Below are 20106 nucleotides of genomic sequence, written 5' to 3' on the forward strand. Positions count from 1 at the left end.
TTTGACCTGTACACCTTCCATTGTTAAGAGAGAACATGGACTCTAATCTGCTAGAAATTTCTGTCCTCTGAAGGCATTTACGATCACAGGAGGTGAGTGTGAGTTTTCTCTGATTTGAGAAGCAGCAATAGCAAGCTGTCATTTGGTTGCGGTGATCAGAAAGCCAGTCATCAACCCCAAGTTTTCTGGAAAGCGACATGTAGGTTTTTACAGGGCATTTTCCAAACTGAAAAAGGTACAGAAGCGTTCATTCTACTGACACAGGGTCACGGGCAGTGATGTCCATGCATCGTGACATCTGAGGGGTCAGAATTACACGACTCAGGCTCCTGTTTTTCCCCTTAACAGCCACAGGTGTTGAACTGGGTTGACGTAAGCATGCCAGCCCATTTGCACTCTGGGACTAAAAGTAACCAGAGGAACATGCTGGCGCTCCTGAGAACACACAGCCTCTCCCCTCGTCCCAGTCTCCAGCACCAGCAGCAGGGAAACCAGTCCTGCACACAAGAATAAAGCTTGAGTCAAACCCAGCTCACAGTCAAGGAGGGTACACATCTCAAACGTGCTCTGAGCTCAGCCACAGGAGGTGGCGGCACGTGTGTGGTAGACGACCAGAGCCAGCCCAAGCAGACAGCCCCACGTGCCCACTGCTACATGTCACTGCAGGCTAAATGTCACGTGCTGGCCGAGCCCCACAGGGCCCTGATGAGGCCTCCGTGGTCCAATCCCAGCCGTCCCCTCGTTCCCTGTGGCCTGCCAGCTCCCTCCAGGTCAGGAGGACAGACATGTAGCTATGAATGTGTAGGCTCCCCAAGGGCACACCAGGGGGAAGCTCTGGTGACAGTAAAAAGCAGAGCTCTCAGGAGCCCAGGAGGGTAGGCAGGAGGCTGTGTGCCCTCTTGGGGTGACCCTGTGAGTGTCCCGCCACTTCAGGAGGGTCTCTGGACATCAGCCATGACAGACTCAGAAGCGGTGCAATTTTCTCCTTTCTCCAGAACGAGGCAGGAGGTATGAAGGAAGAGCACTTACTTTTATGAAAAAGGGACAATTATCTTCAAGTATGAAGGGATATTCCTGCACTGAAAAGAAAACCCAAAGCCTCATAATGAACTCAGAAAATCCTAACTTCCTAAAAGCATCCCTGCTGTGCCAACATCTGCTGCCTGTCTCGCATCATTTGTCAGGATGACCTGAGAAGCCAGGACAGGTGACAGCTACATGGAAGCTTTGTTGAGTCAGATGCCCTGAGCAGACCTTGATCAGTTTGGAAAAATAAATTGTTGATTTAGTACACGATTGTTGAGTGCACATTAAAGAGAGTTGTGAGCGCCCACCAAGCCTGCCAGCTGACATACAGTTTACAAACAGGCCTGCAGAGCGCCGTGAGGAGCCGTGGGCCGGCCCAACATCCAGATCGGACACTGTCCACGGACCGGCCACCTTGGGTTTGCTGTGACCATCTGTGTGACACAAGAACCAGAACAGCCGACAGTGAGAGGTTAGATCCCTCAAACACCACAGCTCCACCTTGGGGCCTGGGTTTCCCCTCCAATTTGGGGGTCATCCCGGGGTTCCTGTATGCGGTCACCTGAAAGCATGATGGAGAGACTAAAGCTAGTGCTGAACTCTGGAAGGACGCGTGTTTTGGGGCTCAGGGCGACTTTCTCTTTGCACTGTGCACACCCAGAGAGAAAGGGGCCTGGGAGACAGTTTCAGCTTGGAAGTTTTAAAACAGTCGGTGGACTGTGCTAATTACCTGCCATTGGGAACAGATGGGTATCTATGCCTACACGGGGCAGTTCAAACTATAGAGAACAGCTCCTCAAGGCAGGCTGCAACCAGAAGCGTACACCGACCCCAGCCTCTGCTGGCCAGGAGAGAGCACGGTGGTGACGAGGCCTGGCTGGGGACCCCTTCTCTCGCCTGTTCTCAGAACAGGCCCCAGACGCCACGGTAGGAGCGGCAGATGTGTCACTGCTCGTCCTCAGGGCCAGGCAAGAGGAAATGAAGCAAAAGACCAGCACAAACCTATGACCAATCCTGCCGAGGTGCTCCCAGTACAGGCCTGTTGGGGGCGAGCGGCAGTGCTGTGTCCACACACGGAGTGTCTCAGGTCGCTAATTCCCGGGTTCTGGGAGTCTACATGCTAGAGGGGAAGGTTCAACCCCAGTTGCAAAGAAATTCTTACTGAAAAGAAGCCCGGCTTTTTGATACCATAGTTTAAGACAGAACTGCCTTTCTCTGGCAGGTGAGCAGACCTCCATAGAAGACTGCATCATCCTGGTAAAGGAGACGCAGGTGTGGGACAAGGAAGGGCCTCTCCGCTCCCGGTGAGTTACACACCAACAGGGCTGGAAAAGGCCATGTCCAATCACACTGCATAGTTCTACAGTGGTCAAGCTCCAAAGTAACAGTGTTTAGGCTTTTTGAGCTATCGGATGTGCTGAGTAGAGCAAAAAAGAACAGCACTACCACCTGGCACCTGGCTTGGAGGGAGGGAGGCCCTTGATGGCTGGGCCAGGACAGTGGTGCACTCAGGCCGACCCCATGGCCTCTGGTAAACAAAAGCTTAGTCTAGAAGGGACCTGAGGGGCAGAGTGCTGAGTGGTTTGAAAAGCCACGCAGTAGAGATTTTCAGTTCAGTGAAATCACTGTTACTGTCGTGGCACGTGGCTCCCCGAACGTCCTGTAGAAGTCTAAGTACCTCAGAGTGAGGCTGCGGACAGGCGTGTAGGGTTGGGGCCTGCTGATGTGAGCCTCTCTGTGGTTCCCCCGTCAGCATGCACATGGGAGCCCCAGGGCTACCTGAAGTAGTCTCCCCCAGGCCACCCTCCTGCTCCACCCACAGGAAGAGGAGGGCCAGCACCACTCACCAGATTTGGATCGTCCGTGTGCGGCACTGGAGGCGATAGAAAGAGACTGGGGCTTGACAGGGTCCCCCGGGACAGAATAGCTCCCAGCGCTGGGCACCTGGATGTAAGGCCCCACTGCGGCGACTCTGCCGGATGCGCTCAGGGAAGACTGCGGCGAGGATGTACCATTCACACGGCTCAGCTACAGGATGGGAGGGAACGAGAGTCAACATCCCCCAAACTCAAAGAAATATTCAGCCTAGGGCAACACACTATCTGCTGGACGTGAACCACTCTGCAGTGATCTGTGCGTACACGCTCCATCACCCTACAAACCAGTATTCAGAAAGGGCGTGAATTTAAACACAGGACCTCAACCAACAGGCCCACAGGAGCGATTCTCTCTAACACCTACCCACTGGCCAATGAAAGTGGTAAGAGTGTCATAGGACACATTGCCCAGCAGCCCCCATGGACACGTGGACAAGGCTCCTTCTGCCTTGGAGCCGCTTTCCTTCCCTTGGGTGGGAGCTGAGCGCACTGGTCAGAGCCCGGGGTCAGCAGCTTCAGCCTGCTCTGCCACTCAGTCACTGGGTGAGTGACCTGGGCCAGTGACCTAACCCTTCTATCACCTATGGGGAACGAGAATAGGGTGGAAAGGACTGTCACCATCTTATTTTTTTTTCAGTGAGTATTTTTTTTTTTATGGCATAGTGGTTTTTTTTTTTTTTTTTTTATGGCATGGTGGTTAAGAGCTATGACTGCTGATCAAAAGGTTGGCTGTTCAAATCCATCAGGCGCTCACTGGAAACCCTATGAGGCAGTCCTACTCTGTCCCTTAGGGTCGCTATGAGTCGGAATCGACCCAACGGCAACGAGTTTTATTTATTACCTTTGAAATTCAAAAAACCAAATACAGATAATTTTAAGAAACCACCAGCCCCCTAAAGCCCTTTGCTCAGGAGTTCACAGGACGCCTCCACCTGGGTTACCGCTAAGAGTCCTCGCAACAACTCCAGAGGGGTGTGACAAGGACACAAGGTTCAAAGGTCATGGAGCTTGCCTGACACGGCTCAGCTTGAGATGGCAGAGCCAGGACGGAGCCCAGGCCCTGCGACTCCAGCGTCACTGAGCGTCCCACAGTGGGCGGGCAGAGGGAGGGCACCAGAGCCCAAGGGCTGCAGGCTGGACTCTGTCAGCTGGGAACTAATGAGCCTTTGGGAAAGCTGACTTTGCTCTACTGTGGTTTTGAGGGCTCAGGGACAACATATATGCTAATAACAGCTGTGGTGGTGAAGAGGGCAGAGTGCCACTAGGGGAGATGTGCAGTGTTTGGTGAACTGTTTTCAGTGGTCTGTCTCACAGGAATCTGGTCTTTGTCACGTGCCTGAATTTTTTTCCCGTAGAGACGTTCACGCAGCTCGTTGATCCGCTTGTCCATCATGGCCACCTCCATGTTGCGTTTATTTAGAAGTTCCTTCTGCTGCTGGAGTTTTGAATTCTGTTCCTGGTTAAGCTGGTTACGAATCTGCAAAACAGAGAGAGCAATTTTTACGTTTAACATTAATTAAAAGGTCAAATTCTCACTACCAGGGAGATTAAAAAAGGAGAGGTGGCATTAAGTTCTCATGCACAGTTTACACACATGCACTGCCATGGTGTGCGAAGAATCCTATGTTCTCATGCACATTTACACACATGCACTGCCACGGTGTGCGAAGAATCTTATGTACAGCACAGACAAAGCCAAGACGCGTTTATGAAGGAACAAAGAAAGCTCAGACACCTCTAAGTGTTTGTCACCTTTGAAGCATACAAAGAACGATTATGTGAAAATGACGACTACGGTCCTTGGGAAGGACGCTTCAGGGACACCAGCCCTGGAACAAGACCCTCTCAGTACCGAGAGTCTTTGTTTGCTCTGCCCCAGACAGGGCTGTGTCACGCCACCACCCACCACTGAGTGAACTGCCTCACCACGGGGGCTGGGGGACCTCACAGAGATGCTCTGAGCCACCAAGTAGGCCGCTTGGACATCACTGTATTGGGGGCAATAAATTGTGTTACACTCTAAGTCTCTTAAAAGGTAAACAGAATCCTAAATTCCTTTTATACTTTATTCCTATGCATTAAAGTGAAAGAATTTAACAAGGAGAGATTTTACTCTCTGCAGTCAAACGCTCTTATAAAAGGACAGAATACTTTTTCTATCAATAGCAGAATTACAAAACTTGTCTCTCACTTGAAATATCACCCTCTGAATGACAACTATGGAAATCTTGGGATTTAAAAATAGGCATCTATCTCGTCAAAACAGTTTACATAAAGCCTTAAATACACAAAGCTTAATTCTTTACTAGTTCATTACACTGCCAATTAAACTCTTCTGTACCGGAAACATTAGAAGGCAGTCACAGAGAACCACATACTGTGTGATTCCACGTATCTGAAACCCCAGAACAGGCAAATCCGTAGAGATAGAAGGCAGGTTAGGTGGCCTGGGCTGGGGGATGCAGCGGCAGGGGGATGACAGCTATGGAGTGGGGTTTCCTCTGGGGGTGATTAAATGACCTGGAATTGATTGCAGAGGCAGATGCTCTAAAATCCACTGAGGTGCACATTTAAACGGTGAACGGTATAGGGTACGGGCAATACCTCAGTAAGCTGTTAAAACATGACTTGGGACTGAGTACATTTGGTAGCTACTCTTGAACTGGAATCCATCGCTTTGCTTCCAATCCCTGAGACGTCCTGCCTACACTGAGGGAGAGGCAGGCAGACAGACAGACAGACAGATAAGGCTAGCTTACTGTGGTCCCTCCACAGAGCCAGGCCGAGAACTACCTGCAGCTCCTGGTATAGTCTCTTCAACTCCACCGCTGCCGGCCCCGTCAACTTGCCGTTGTAAGGCTGGAATCCATTCAGTTTTCCCTTCTTTAAATCTTCCAACTGCTGACTAAGCTGATCGACTCTCAGGATTGCAGTCTGTACCTCCTGCTTCTTTTCCTGGAACATGGCACTAAATCTTTCTATTTCAGCAGCTACATTCCCACCCAAAAAAGAAAAGAAAACTTATTTCAACAATGTAATAAAGACGACGACAGGGCCTCTGGGGTGGGTAAGGATGGGCAGTAAGTATACGAATCTTTAAAAAATATCACTTAGTTTTGACGCTCTACCCTCTTTAACTAACACCCTGGACTCTAACAGCATCCAGTGTCCACCCCTGGAGAAAATCGTGCTATGTATATTGAAAACACATTTCATACAGCCAACGATTTTACTTGTATTGACTGTTCAATGCCTTTTAATTAGGGCAATTCACCCAAAACCTAGGTAGTCAAGCCAACCTAGGTATCTAAGGGTACCAATAGACCACAGGCTCCACCAGGCCAGGACTGCCATGCCCGTGACCAGGACCCCAGCACAAAGCAGGCACTCACCTAATGGGGAGTAAAATCACAAACAGCTCACACAGAAAGAGCAAGCATCTTAATAAAAAAGCAGGTAAAATTTGAGCCTTTTGGTGCAGACAGACGCTCACGGTAGTATTAGTGAATGTTGGTGACGAGAGACCCTCACAGTGGTATTAGTGAATCCTGGTGAAGATAGACCCTCACAGTGGTATTAGGGAATGTTGGTAAAGACAGACCCTCACAGTGGTATTAGTGAATCCTGGTGAAGATAGACCCTCACAGTGGTATTAGTGAATCCTGGTGAAGGCGGACCCTCACAGTATTAGTGAATCCTGGTGAAGATAGACCCTCACAGTGGTATTAGGGAATGTTGGTAAAGACGGACCCTCACAGTGGTATTAGTGAATCCTGGTGAAGGCGGACCCTCACAGTGGTATTAGGGAATGTCGGTAGAGACGGACCCTCACAGTGGTATTAGTGAATCCTGGTGAAGGTGGACCCTCACAGTGGTATTAGGGAATGTTGATAAAGACAGACCCTCACAGTGGTATTAGTGAATCCTGGTGAAGACAGACCCTCACAGTGGTATTAGGGAATGTCGGTAGAGACGGACCCTCACAGTGGTATTAGTGAATCCTGGTGAAGGTGGACCCTCACAGTGGTATTAGTGAATCCTGGTGAAGATAGACCCTCACAGTGGTATTAGGGAATGTCGGTAGAGACGGACCCTCACAGTGGTATTAGTGAATCCTGGTGAAGGTGGACCCTCACAGTGGTATTAGTGAATCCTGGTGAAGACAGACCCTCACAGTGGTATTAGTGAATGTTGGTGAAGACGGACCCTCACAGTGGTATTAGTGAATCCTGGTGAAGGCGGACCCTCACAGTGGTATTAGTGAATGTTGGTGAAGACAGACCCTCACAGTGGTATTAGTGAATCCTGGTGAAGACGGACCCTCACAGTGGTATTAGTGAATCCTGGTGAAGACGGACCCTCACAGTGGTATTAGTGAATCCTGGTGAAGACGGACCCTCACAGTGGTATTAGTGAATGTTGGTGAAGACGGACCCTCACAGTGGTATTAGTGAATCCTGGTGAAGATGGACCCTCACAGTGGTATTAGTGAATCCTGGTGAAGATGGACCCTCACAGTGGTATTAGTGAATGTTGGTGAAGACAGACCCTCACAGTGGTATTAGTGAATCCTGGTGAAGATAGACCCTCACAGTGGTATTAGTGAATCCTGGTGAAGATGGACCCTCACAGTGGTATTAGTGAATCCTGTTGAAGACGGACCCTCACAGTGGTACTAGTGAATCCTAGTGAAGACGGACCCTCACAGTGGTATTAGTGAATGTTGGTGAAGACGGACCCTCACAGTGGTATTAGTGAATCCTGGTGAAGATAGACCCTCACAGTGGTATTAGTGAATCCTGGTGAAGGTGGACCCTCCCAGTTGTATTAGTGAATGTTGGTGAAGACGGACCCTCACAGTGGTATTAGTGAATCCTGGTGAAGACAGACCCTCACAGTGGTATAAGTGAATCCTGGCGCACCCACTCTCCAACTAGTGGGCTGCTGTTACCAGTGGAAAACAGGGTTTTTCTACAGCATTGCTGGCGCATTTAATCTAGGTAACCCCGTCCTTCAGGTGCAGATAGCAGAGAAGGCACGTCCTACACTGAGAGTCGGTCAGATCATTTGTGACCGACTGTCAGCAAGTGGCCTCCACACAGCTTCCATGGGCCTGCGGAGCTTGGAGGTGGGCACGTACACAGGTTGCCGTTCATGATTTTACTGTAGTCCACCTGCCCTCTCATGGCACGGATTTTCTTCAGCTTATTCTCCTGGGCTTCAACGCGTTCTTTCAATTTCTGAAGCTTTTCATTTTCAGAAATAGACTGCTGCTGACGGCGCTCCTGCTGCTTCAGAAAATGTAAACGCTGTTCCTAACAAGAGGGAAAAAAAAACCCTAACTTTGGAAATTGAAATGCACAATTACTTTTATGCGTTAAATAAAATTTGAACGGACCCCCCAGTCTCACCTACGTTAACGACTATTAAAGACAGAAGGCTAGAGGCGTCCTGCACACATCAGACCACAATGCACTGAAGTTCCTGGGCACGCAAGGGTGTGAGACGGCAAGAGCGTGGGGATTGATTTTTAATGGATTTTACTAAGCACACTGATCTGCACCATTCGGTGAACAGAAAACCACTGGCAGGGAGGACATGGACCTGCTATTTATTCTACCCACTAGCTCAATTCCGTCTTCACTCTGTCACATGAGTGAGTTCCAGCCAGCCTCGCTTCCTGCTTTTAGTTACAGGCTTCCTGGTGCTATAACGTGGCTTCACAGGTCCATTATTTCAGAAGAAAACAACCCTGACTAGCAAAGGGTTTTATATGAAAGAAGTAAGGCGGACGGGGAGGAGGTAAACTCCTAATTTGCTAAATGACACCAAACAATCAAGGAAGTGCTTGTTTTCTTCAGTATTAGCTTCTTCAGGAACTAATGAAATGTTTTATAGTAAAACAGCAACAGGGTAATCCTAAAATAAAATACATGCGATACTCTTAAATAGTTTTTTTTCCCTATTAATGTGAAAACCTACCTTAAGGATACCAGTCAACATTAAATATTCATGGTCCCATATGTATGCATAAAATGTACCTAAATAAGGCAAGGTTTAAGGTGTGATCATGCAGGCATTATAAACTACACTCTAAGGTAGGAAAGTATGTGCTTACATTTGTAAAAATTAGCAGTAACTCCTAAGTTACACTGTTAAAAATATCTAAGAGATTATTTTTAAAAGCAATACTCTTAGATTAATATTTGGGAAGGAAATCAAAAGTAAATTAGAAAATTTCACGATTCTGTAATACTATCTGATGGCACATAACAACATAATACTATCTACATTTTGTCGTAGAAATCTTATTAATGGGATGAAATATTTTCCAACTTAACTTTTAATTGCTTTTTATTCTTATAAATGTAATTGACTTTGCAAAACCACTTTTTAAAAACAAGTCCAACTTAACATTCAAGTGGACAGTACAATGAACTTTAGCCACCCAGTAAGTGAGGAAAATCAGGTATTCGGTTACTGAGAACAGGTCTCTACAGAAGGAAGCAGTAAGGCTCAGGAACGCTTACGAGACTCTCTTTTAAAGCGGTTTCCGAATATTCTAAAATTATTTACAAAGGGCATCGTTTCCAGCAGGCATGGGTGGCAGGCCTACCAAGTATGACTACATCATCACTGAGAGGGATCTCAAGTCCCACAGCAAACATACAGCCTGAGGTAGACAGGGAGCACCACTGGGCCCGTGCTGTAATAAACCAAGTGAGCTCCTGAGAGAATGGCACCACAGGAGCCCGACAGCCAGCTGTCATTGGTTTCAGGGCCCACTACCAGTCTTCTCATCGCGGAGGCTGGCTGACTCTGGAACACAAATACACCCACTGAGGGCATACTCAGGGAAAAAAGGAAAAGCTTCCCTTCTTTCCAAATTGTATCTACAACTTTGAGGGGGGGTGTGTGTATGTGTGTGTGTGTGTGTGTGTGTGTGTGTGTGTGTGTGTGTGTGTGTGTGTGTGTGTGTGTGTGTGTGTGTGTGTGTGTGTGTGTGTGTGTGTGTGTGTGTGTGTGTGTGTGTGTGTGTGTGTGTGTGTGTGTGTGTGTGTGTGTGTGTGTGTGTGTGTGTGTGTGTGTGTGTGTGTTGCTCTTCCCATCTCAGGAAACTGAAGTACGCATCTATTATGACAGAAGGGATAATAAAGAGAGAAGGACACTGTGTTTAGCCCTTCTGTGGCATGGTCCAATGTTGTGTTACCCATGAACGTATCCATCTCAATCTAAAATAATGGCTGGGGAATGTAATTTTTGAACAATGCTTCCACACCTCTGCTTTTACAACTCACCTTGGCAACCAACATTTGCTGCTGATTTTCAATCTGCTGCTGTTGCCTAGCTGCCATATCTTGGAGTTCTGAGAGGGTAAGTTCAACACGTGGGTTCCCAACCTACAGAGAACAACATACACCAAGCGTGGAACGTACGTTTATCTGCACAGCCATCATTCTCCAGTGTCGGGACAGGAACGTCAGGAAGTCAGGAGAATACCAGTCAGTCTGTTTTCTCCTAAGAACTTTTCCTAGCTGCTGACTGCTCATATTAGGTATATACATACGACGGTTTTTCTAACGCATAAACATCAGATACCATATTTAATAAGGGACTCAACTTTAAGCAAATCTTTGCAAATGTGTATCACAAGTGACACGTCTCCTTTTTGACTGGCTATTTAACAGGTGTATTTGAGAAAACGGGACTATCTTAAAGATACAAAACCTAAAAAATAAATGTGCAAGTAACACCTGAGAACAAGTGCTACCTCACTGTCAACTGGTGTTGAGAAAATGAAGTAGAGAATAGATTTTTTACAAACCTCTTGTTAAACACACTGTACTTATGGCCTACACAGAGGACTGGCCCACCATCTGATAGTTATGTTTGTGAAATGAATACAAAAGGTAACATCTAGAGAAATGGCACCTGATGGAATCTGAAAGCATATCCCATTCTCTGTTAATGATGAAAAATAATATTAATATCAAACTCTTTTACTGTGCTTATTCCATGCCTTGCACTGAATTACATGCTTTGCATATATTAACCCTTATAAGCTTCACAATGACCCTATATGGTAGGTACTATTTTATCTGCATTTTACATATAAGAAAACCAGCACAGCAGTTGCAATGATTTGCTCCAGGTCACATGGCTCCTGAGTGACAGGGCAGAGACCCAGAGCCATCATGTTCCTGGTCACACAGACACACTATTTACTACACATATGCTGGTGAGCTAGACTTGTCCTGTGTACCATGTCATATAATCAGCAAACGTGTGTGATGGGTATGTTCACCCCACTTGGTGGAGGAGGAATCGTGGGTGGGAGGTGATGCCAACCAAGTCTACCTTCCTCCAAACCCTTGGGTTCTAGCCTGTAGGCCACACAATCCTTCCTCAGAGCTTCCTCAGAACCCTTTCCTTCGACCACCCTTACACCCTCTTGTCATTCTTTTCATATATGTATATAAAATTTTATTTATTCTGTTATTGTCGTTGAGAATATACACAGCAAAACATACAATCCCATAATTTCTACACGTACAATTCAGTGACACTGATTACATTCTTCGAGCTGTGCAACTATTTTTGGTTTAAGGTTTAAAGATTACCTCAGGGCAATAGTTTCAGGGGTTCGTCCAGCCTCCATGGGTCCAGAAAGTCTGGAGTCCATGAGAATTTGAAATTCTGTTCTACATTTTCCCCCTTTAGATCAGGCTCCTTCTGTGGAATCTTTGATCAAAATGTTCTGTAATGGTAGCTGGGCACCATCCAGTTCTTCTGGTCTTAGGGAAGGAGGCAGTTGTCCGTGGAGGCAGTTAGCCACGCCTTCCATATCCTCCTCCTATTCCTGACTCTCCTTCTTCCTCTGCTGTTCCAGGCAAAAAGAGACCAACTGTGCCTTGGATGGCTGCTTGCAAGCTTCTAAGACCCGAGGCACTACACAACCAACTAGGAGGTAGAATAGAAGCACTAAACATGTTATTAGGCCAATTAACTGGGATATCCCATGAAACCATGATCCTAAACCTCCAAACCAATAAACCAAATTTCATGAGGTTTTTAGTTGTACACAGTCAGCCTCAGCAGCTCTTTTTTTGTCATTGTTGTAAATATACCTATCATGTAATTTTTGCCAATTCAGCTTTTTACAGGTGTACAACTTATTGACAGCAATTAGAATAACGGGCTGTGCAGCTCTACCCTTAGTCAACACGGTATTTCCATCTCCATTGACCCCACCTTTCTCCCTTCCTCCTGACCTTGGTAACCATGAATAAACTTTGTTCTCTATACATTTGTCTTTTCATATAAGTAAGGTCATACAATATTTGTCCTTTTGTGATTGACTTATTTCACTGAGCACAATGTCTTCCAGCTCCATCCATACTGCTGTTGTTGTCAGGGACCCTGGGGTCAGTTCTGACTCACAGTGACCCTATGTATAACAGAAGGAAACAATGCCTGGTCCTGTGCCATTCTCCCAACTTGCTACGTCTGAGCCCACTGTTGCTTCCACTGTGTCAGTCCAGCTCCTTGAAGAACAAATCTGTCTTGGAAGAAGTATGGCCAGAATACTCCCCAGAAGCGAGGATGGTGAGACTTTGTCTCGCATACTTTGGACAATGTATGTTACCAGGAGGGACCCGTCCCTTGAGAAGGACATCCATATCGTAGCATGTATCAAGACTCCCTTTCTCCTACTGACTAAATAGTATTCCATTGTATATATGTACCACGTTTTGTTTATCCATTCATCTGCTGATGGACATTTAGGTTGTTTCTACCTTTTGGCTATTGTGAACAGTGCTGCAGTGAACACTGGTGTATAAGACCCTACTTTCAAGTCTTTTGGGTATATAAGTATTTTTTTGGTTTCCTCGTCCCTCAAACGGCTTAGAGATAACAATGAAAAGCAGACACGTGAGAAAGTTTAACTGTTTAGTATTCTGATCCTTACACCTAACAAGATAGAGCTAACATTTTACTTTATTTAAACCAGAAAGTATTTTCTTTACCAATATATACATCTACGTTCTCTTCACATGTGTTGTTTTGCGTGATATACTCCTAACTATACAACTAATATATGCCACGTTGTCATAAATAATATAGGTACTGTATCTTATGTGTACATTAATGTACATTAATTATATTTTAATAAAATGTTATTGAGGAAGATTTTACATAAGAAAAAAATATAAATCACAAGTTGACAGCTCAGTGAATTATTTCAAAGTCAACATGCCTATATAATTAATTGTATTTTAAATGGGTTAAAAAACACATGCCATCATAAACTTTTTTTTTTTTTAAAACAACAATTGTTTATTTTGCAAATGAATTTGCAATTTCAGCAGGTTTCGTCAGGGACAGCTCATCTCTACTCCATGCATCATCAGTGGAAGTAGCTCAACTGGGAGCTGAAAGATACACTTGCATGATGCGCCACCAATGACTGAAAAAAATGGCTTCGAATTTGGCTGGGCTCTCAGTTGGGGATGTGCACTAGAAGTCTTGGTTTCTCTCTTTGTCACAGCATGGGGTTTGTATAATTGCACTAACACAATTACTCTTAAGACACTTCTTAAAACAGGGAATGGGGCAGCATACAGTCACTTGCAATTCTGAAATTCTGGTAGAAATTGTTGCCATCATAAACTTTTAAGTGAACAAATATTTAACATTTTACACCTTAGTATACAGTCCCTTGAGGCGCCTGGTGGTGCAACAATTAAGTGCTCAGCTGCTTACCAAAAGATCAGCAGTTCAAACCAACTCAGTAGCTCTGCGGGAGAAAAACCTGGCAATCTGCTCCTATAAAGATTAGTCTAGAAAACCACATGGGGCAGTTCTACTCTGTCACTAGGGGTCGCTGTGGGTCAGAATTGACTTGATGGCACACAACAACACATACTGTCTTAATTGTTCAACATAAAATTTAGTAAAAAGATGCACCTTTAATACAGTTAAATTCTTTATAACTGACCTGTCACTGTACCCACTTTCCAGGTAAACTAGACCCCATCACAATTTTAAATTCTCCACATGAACTCAAAGAAACCTACCACCCACTTTCTTGCTTATTTCTTTTAATGGCATCGCACAAGAAGAAACCAGATTCTGTTCCCTTTGGCCGTCAAGGCCCTGATGATGGTAGCTCTACCTGGTAAGCTCAACCACAGGTCACACCCAGGACAGGCCACATCCATGACTGAGTCAAATAAGCACAAGCGTTCTCTCCGTGGCAGCCAGGCAGGCCCCACAAAGGTAGGCCCAGAAAAAGGGTATGCCTTGCCGTCCTGAAGCTGTGTGGCCCAGCAATCAGGGTTCCTCTAACGGTGTTGGTTCACTGCCTGAATCCTTGGTTCCAGGGAAATGACTTATGTTCCCCGTGAGCCCAGTTCACTCCCAGCCTACACGACATCACTCATGTTCCACAGCAGACACTGCCCGTCCTGCTCCAGGCCTGACAGAGACAGCCAGAGCTCCCCGCACAGCCCATCCTGTCACTTGTTTGGTCACAGCACCTGCCTGTCTCCCCACACCGCCACAATCGACTCAAAGACGATAAAGTAGCACACACGCTGCTAACTTAAAACTCTTTTGTATACAAAATACTTGCCTGACATATGCCTTGTCCCAGGAACCCGCTAGGCAATGACAGAGCTGGCGAGACTCTGGACGCTCAGTAGCAGAGTCCTGACTCATTTGGCGCCCACGGTCCCTGGTCCAGGGCCTGGCCACAGCCCTCGGCTAATGCTTGTTGACTAGATTAATAAAAGTTTCAACTTTGGAAGCCATCACTTCCCTCGCCTTTTCACAGCATGTGAGGCCCTGCTCACACTCCAATGTGGATATCATCTTTTCAGACTCAAAAGCCCAGGCTTCCTTTTCCTCTGTCTCCCTAAGGAGGGGTTCCCATCCTCCTCACCTCATAACTCAAATTTGCTCTAGCCACATGTTGCCTTAAAATCAGGAAAGGTGTGCATCAGGATTGTATCCTTCCGCCATTGCCACCTAGTAAGGCAACAGCAGTTCAATGGGACTTTATACACGGAGCAGCTAGAGTCAGAGATGGAAAACAGGCTCAATCCCTGCACCCGGACGCAGGTCCAGACCCAGGTTTCCTCCTCTGTTTACCTCGAAAGGCGATGGTGAAGGTGTGAGCAGTACACATGCTCCGTACTGAGACGCGGTGATGATCCCTCACCTCCACACGCAGCCACGGTCCTAGACGCTGCAGGCGACCTAGAGGGAAAGGCAAGCGTACTCGCCCCCAACTCAGTCTCCTCTGTGACCAACGAGGCGGGAGTATCACCACACACGCAGCAGTGTGCTCACTCTGCCAAATTCAACAATGAGGACCAGAAACAGCGCTCAGTCTTTCTTTACGCTGGTACTTTCCCAGTGTGGTGGTGGGGACATGGACTGTCACTGTGCCCCGCCTTGCACGGCTCAGGGAAGCTCATAAAAGCAGGGCGTCTCAGTGACCCCGGGCGCTCATCAGGGGGAACACAGGCCTAACATCAGACCATCAGTCCGAACAGGAAGCCAGGCCTTTGTGCAATGCAGTGCCCGACTTTATGGAAGTTCCAAGTAAAACGTCACCTCAACACTCACAGTAATAAAATTAAAAGGCGGTTTTCTGATTTTCTTACAGTCCTCAATCTACGACTGGCAACTTTAGAAAGAGTGGTGAACACATATTCTAGTTCACTTCAGATACAGAACTTCAAACCATCACACTGGTGAGAAGCCAACAACATGGGATGGCAACAGGTCAGTGAAGAATACATCGTAAAATTGTTTACTTTTCAAATCAACTTTATTGAAGCACAATTTATATACGATAAAATGCACCCGTTTGAAGTGTACTGTTGAATGAACGTTGACATCCGCAATTCCTGGTGTAGCCACCATCCAATCAAGACACAGAGCATTTCCATCAGCCTTTGGAGTTCCCTAACATCGATCCCCAGACAACTAGAAATCTGTATGTTTACGTGTGTGTGTGTATCTGTGTGTGTGTGTATATACGTATTTTTTGCATGAGAGATGAGTTGTGTTTGTTCTAGAATTTCACATGGATGGACCCTAAATGGGAAGAAGCACCTGGCTTCATCGTCCACCACAACGGTCCTGAGAGTCACTCATGGTGTTGCATATGCCAGTTATTTGTTCCTTTTCACTGCTTAATAGTATCTTATTGCTGAGCAGTACAAAAAATTATGAATAACATTGCAAATTAACACTTAATTGTGTTCATGCAGAACCCGTACATAGGCCAAGACGCAGTCGTTCTTACAGAACAAGGGGATACTGCATGGTTTAAAATCAGGAAAGGTGCGCATCAGGGTTGTAGCCTTCCACCACGCTGAGTAATTAATCTGAGAAGCTGGACTATGTGAAGAAGAACATGGCGTCAGGATTGGAGGAAGGCTCACTAACAATGTGCAATAAGCAGACGACACAACCTTGCCTGCTGAAAGTGAAGAGGACTTGAAGCACTTACTGATGAAGATCAAAGACCACAGCCTTCAGTATGGATTACACCTCAGCATAAAGAAGACAAAAGTCCTCACAGCTGGACCAATGAGCAACATCATGATAAACGGAGAAAATACTGAAGCTGTCAAGGATTTCATTTTACTTGGATCCATAATCAACACCCATGGAGGCAGCAGTCAAGAAATCAAACAACATATTGCATTGGGCAAATCTGCTGCAAAAGACATCTTTAAAGTGTTACAAAGCAAAGATGTCACTTTGAGGACTAAGTTTTGCCTAACCTAAGCCATGGCATTTTCAATTACCTCATATGCACGTGAAAGCTGGATAATGAATATGGAAGACCAAAGAAGAATCGATGCCTTTGAATTACAGTGTTGGCGAAGAATGCTGAATATACCATGGACTGCCAGAAGAATGAACAAGTCTGTCTCGGAAGAAATATAGCCAGGGTGCTCCATAGAAGCAAGGATGACGAGACTTCATCTCATGTACTTAGGACATGTTGTCAGGAGGGACCAGTCCCTGGACAAGGACATCATACTTGGTAAGGTAGAGGGTCAGTGAAGGAGAGGAAGACCCTCAACAAGATGGACTGACGCAGTGGCCGCAACAACGGGCTCAAACACAGCAACGACTACGAGCATGGTGCAGGACTGGGCAGTGTTTTGTTCTGTTTTACACAGGGTCACTATGAGTCAGAATTGACTCAATGGCACCTAACAACAGTAACAGTATTTCATTAAGGAGCCCGATAGCCCAGTGGTTAAGTGATGAGCTGCAAACCGAAAGGCTGGCAGTTCAAATCCACCCAACAGTTCTGCAGGAGGAAGACCTAGCAATCTATTCCCATAAAGATTACAGCCTTAGAAACCCTACGCGGCAGTTCTATTCTGTCCTACAGGGTCGCTATGAGTTGGAATCGGCTCCACAGCACACAGTAGCAGTGTCTCATTGTACAGACAGACCATACGTTGATGGACATCTGGATTGTTTCTACGTTTTGCCTATGAAGAATAAAGCTGCTGTGAGTGCTCATTTGCCAACATTTATCTGGGCAAATGTTTTCATCTCTCAGATAATCAACATCCAGGAGTGGAACAGGTGTGTGGTGTGGTAAATGCATGTTTAACTTACAGAAACGGCCAAACTGCTTACCAAAGTGGGGCACCACTTTATACTTCCACCAGCAAAGGAAGCGAGTTCTCACACTTCCACATCCTGGCCAACACTTGGTGTTATCGATGTTCACATTTCAATTATCCCCTTTTTGAAGAAAATGTTAACCCCTTGGCAAAGAAAGGATTCCACATAAATGGTATTTTGATAAGTTATATATAAAAAAAAAAGCAAGCATAAATTTGTCCATAATCAAGCCATCATCCTCTAATATACCATGATTAGATTCTCAACAAATAAGCTGGCATATGCTGTGCTAAAGGGTAGAAAGGGGGCTTATTTCCCATGCCAATCTTTCATCCCTACTGATTACCTGTAGGAGTCATGACTCATACAGCTATCAAAACAAAGTATGTTTGAAAAACTGTCTATTAGAACTGGGAATGTAAAGATATTAACAAACTACGACTCACTCTATTAAGGTTGAAATCTTTTCATCACAAACCAGTTGGTAATATGGCTTTAACCAAATATGTTTCCAGTCTCCTCAGGCGACATTTTAAGTACGATTTTTAAACTATGATATAGTAATCCAGGTATTGCAGACATATAATAAGGTTTCTGGAAACGAACCATTGTAGACAATTGTGCAATTTATACATGTCTTCCTTTCTCTGAGCCACTAATGATATGTCTTTGTAGATTTTCAGTCTTTCTAAATATTAGTAAGAAGGCTGGTTTTATATTCCACCTAATGCACAAATGAAACACTTGCCAATATGTGCCAAAAAGTAGTAACTCTGTCAAAGACAACTTTACCTATGAAAACAAAAGGGTTTGTTATATGACAAACTTACTTTGCACAGTTCTGCTCAGTTAACTCTTTATTATTGCAGTTTAAAAAGATTTTTTTTTTGTATAATGACTTTCATCCAAAAACGCACTAAGTACTCTCTAAAAATTGCTTTCAGCATCACAGTTTCACTCAAAGAAGCGCTCACCAATGAACTCAACCTAAGCCTTCCTCATCAGAGAGCTGACTGTGGTCCAACCATGAGCTGTGATCACGTCAGGGTGGGTTAGAACATCCTGCCATCAGAGAACCGACTCTGGCCCAACTGTGAGCTACGATCACGTGAGGGTGGGTCAGAACAACCGTGAGCTGTGATCACGTGAGGGTGGGCCAGAACAACCGTGAGCTAGGATCACGTGAGGGTAGGTCAGAACCGTGAGCTGTGATCACGTGAGGGTGGGCCAGAACAACCGTGAGCTGTGATCACGGGAGGGTGGGTCAGAACAACCGTGAGCTGTGATCACGGGAGGGTGGGTCAGAACAACCGTGAGCTGTGATCACGTGAGGGTGGGTCAGAACCGTGGGCTACAATCACGTCAGCGTGGGCCAGAACAACCGTGAGCTAGGATCACGTGAGAGTAGGTCAGAACCGTGAGCTGTGATCACGTCAGCGTGGGTCAGAACAACCATGAGCTGTGATCACGGGAGGGTGGGTCAGAACACCCTGCTCTGGGTGACACGCGGCCAAGAGGAGAGGGGCACCTTCTACGACCCTCTGCTCTGTGGTGCACACGTGCCACTTCTGCCTGTTTTATGCACTCTCTTCTTTAGTGTTTGGTACCCTAAAGGTGTTTTCCTGTCCTGTAGCTATTTTTCAAGTTCAGTTTGAGTGCAATTGCCTCAAAAGTTGAAAACCAATGAAAAAGATGACGCAAAAGAACTGACATTTCACGGTCTTTCCACAGGATGAGTCCTGGCATCCCTCCCTCCACCTACCGTACCTGTTGGGAAGCCTTCCTTTCCTCCTTGGGCAAGTACAGCAAACTTTCACGACATGGCATTTTACGTGCTGAGAAGGTGGACTATACGACTCCATGCTGTTTTTTACTCACAGAAGCATGCCTTCCTTGTTCAATTCATCTATTTTCATAGTTGTGAAAATGACTTGTTATCAACAGTCCACCTGTATTCATTTCATGGGCCATGTATTAGTTGTCTATTGCTGAGTAACAGATCATGCCAAGCTTAGTGGCTGAAACAATAAATATTATCACTCACAGTCTCTGTGGGACAGGAATTCGGAGCAGCTTGTCTGGGTGGCTCTAGCTCCAGTTTCTCAGGAGGCTGAGTCAGATGTTAGCCAGGCTGTGGCCGTCTCAAGGCTTGACTGGGGTTAGAGTATGCATTTTTAAGACGGTTACTCACATGGCTAGCACGCAGGTGCTGGCTATTGGTGGAAGGCCTCAGTTCCTCCCCAACCAGGCCTCTCCACAGAGCTGCCTGAGCGTTCTTCCAACACGGTGGCTGGTTTCCCCCAGAGTAAGCAATCCAGGAGACAGCAGCTGAAGCTATCTTCTTTATGAACTAGCCTCAAGTCACATAAGACATCACTTCCACCACATTCTGTCTGTTAGAGGTCACTAAGTCTGGCCCACATTCAAGGCCAGGGGACCTAGGTTCCACCTTTCGAAAGGAGGCATGTCAAAGAATATGCAGACATGTTTTCAGACAAGCACAGTCATTTATTGTAAAAACATGTATTAACAGCGC

General features: G+C 46.0%; 1 protein-coding gene across 4 annotated transcripts in view; it reads right to left on the reverse strand.

Moving 5' to 3' along the window:
- PPP1R13B (protein phosphatase 1 regulatory subunit 13B) overlaps window positions 1-20106 on the reverse strand; it is a 71132-nt gene that overhangs the window by 9183 nt on the left and 41843 nt on the right. For 2 of the 4 annotated variants that reach the window (XM_049898563.1, XM_049898562.1), the window contains exons 4-9: window positions 10202-10303; window positions 8044-8218; window positions 5697-5893; window positions 4240-4380; window positions 2874-3054; window positions 1356-1460 (exon numbers count right to left, since the gene is read on the reverse strand). In XM_049898563.1, the coding sequence (XP_049754520.1) occupies window positions 1356-1460; window positions 2874-3054; window positions 4240-4380; window positions 5697-5893; window positions 8044-8218; window positions 10202-10303 (901 nt within the window). The remainder of the gene's footprint in view (window positions 1-1355; window positions 1461-2873; window positions 3055-4239; window positions 4381-5696; window positions 5894-8043; window positions 8219-10201; window positions 10304-20106) is intronic. The other 2 variants (XM_049898565.1, XM_049898564.1) reach the window with 1 other exon arrangement.

Source organism: Elephas maximus, chromosome 10, assembly GCF_024166365.1.
Source record: "Elephas maximus indicus isolate mEleMax1 chromosome 10, mEleMax1 primary haplotype, whole genome shotgun sequence".
Classification (NCBI taxonomy): Eukaryota; Metazoa; Chordata; class Mammalia; order Proboscidea; family Elephantidae; genus Elephas; species Elephas maximus.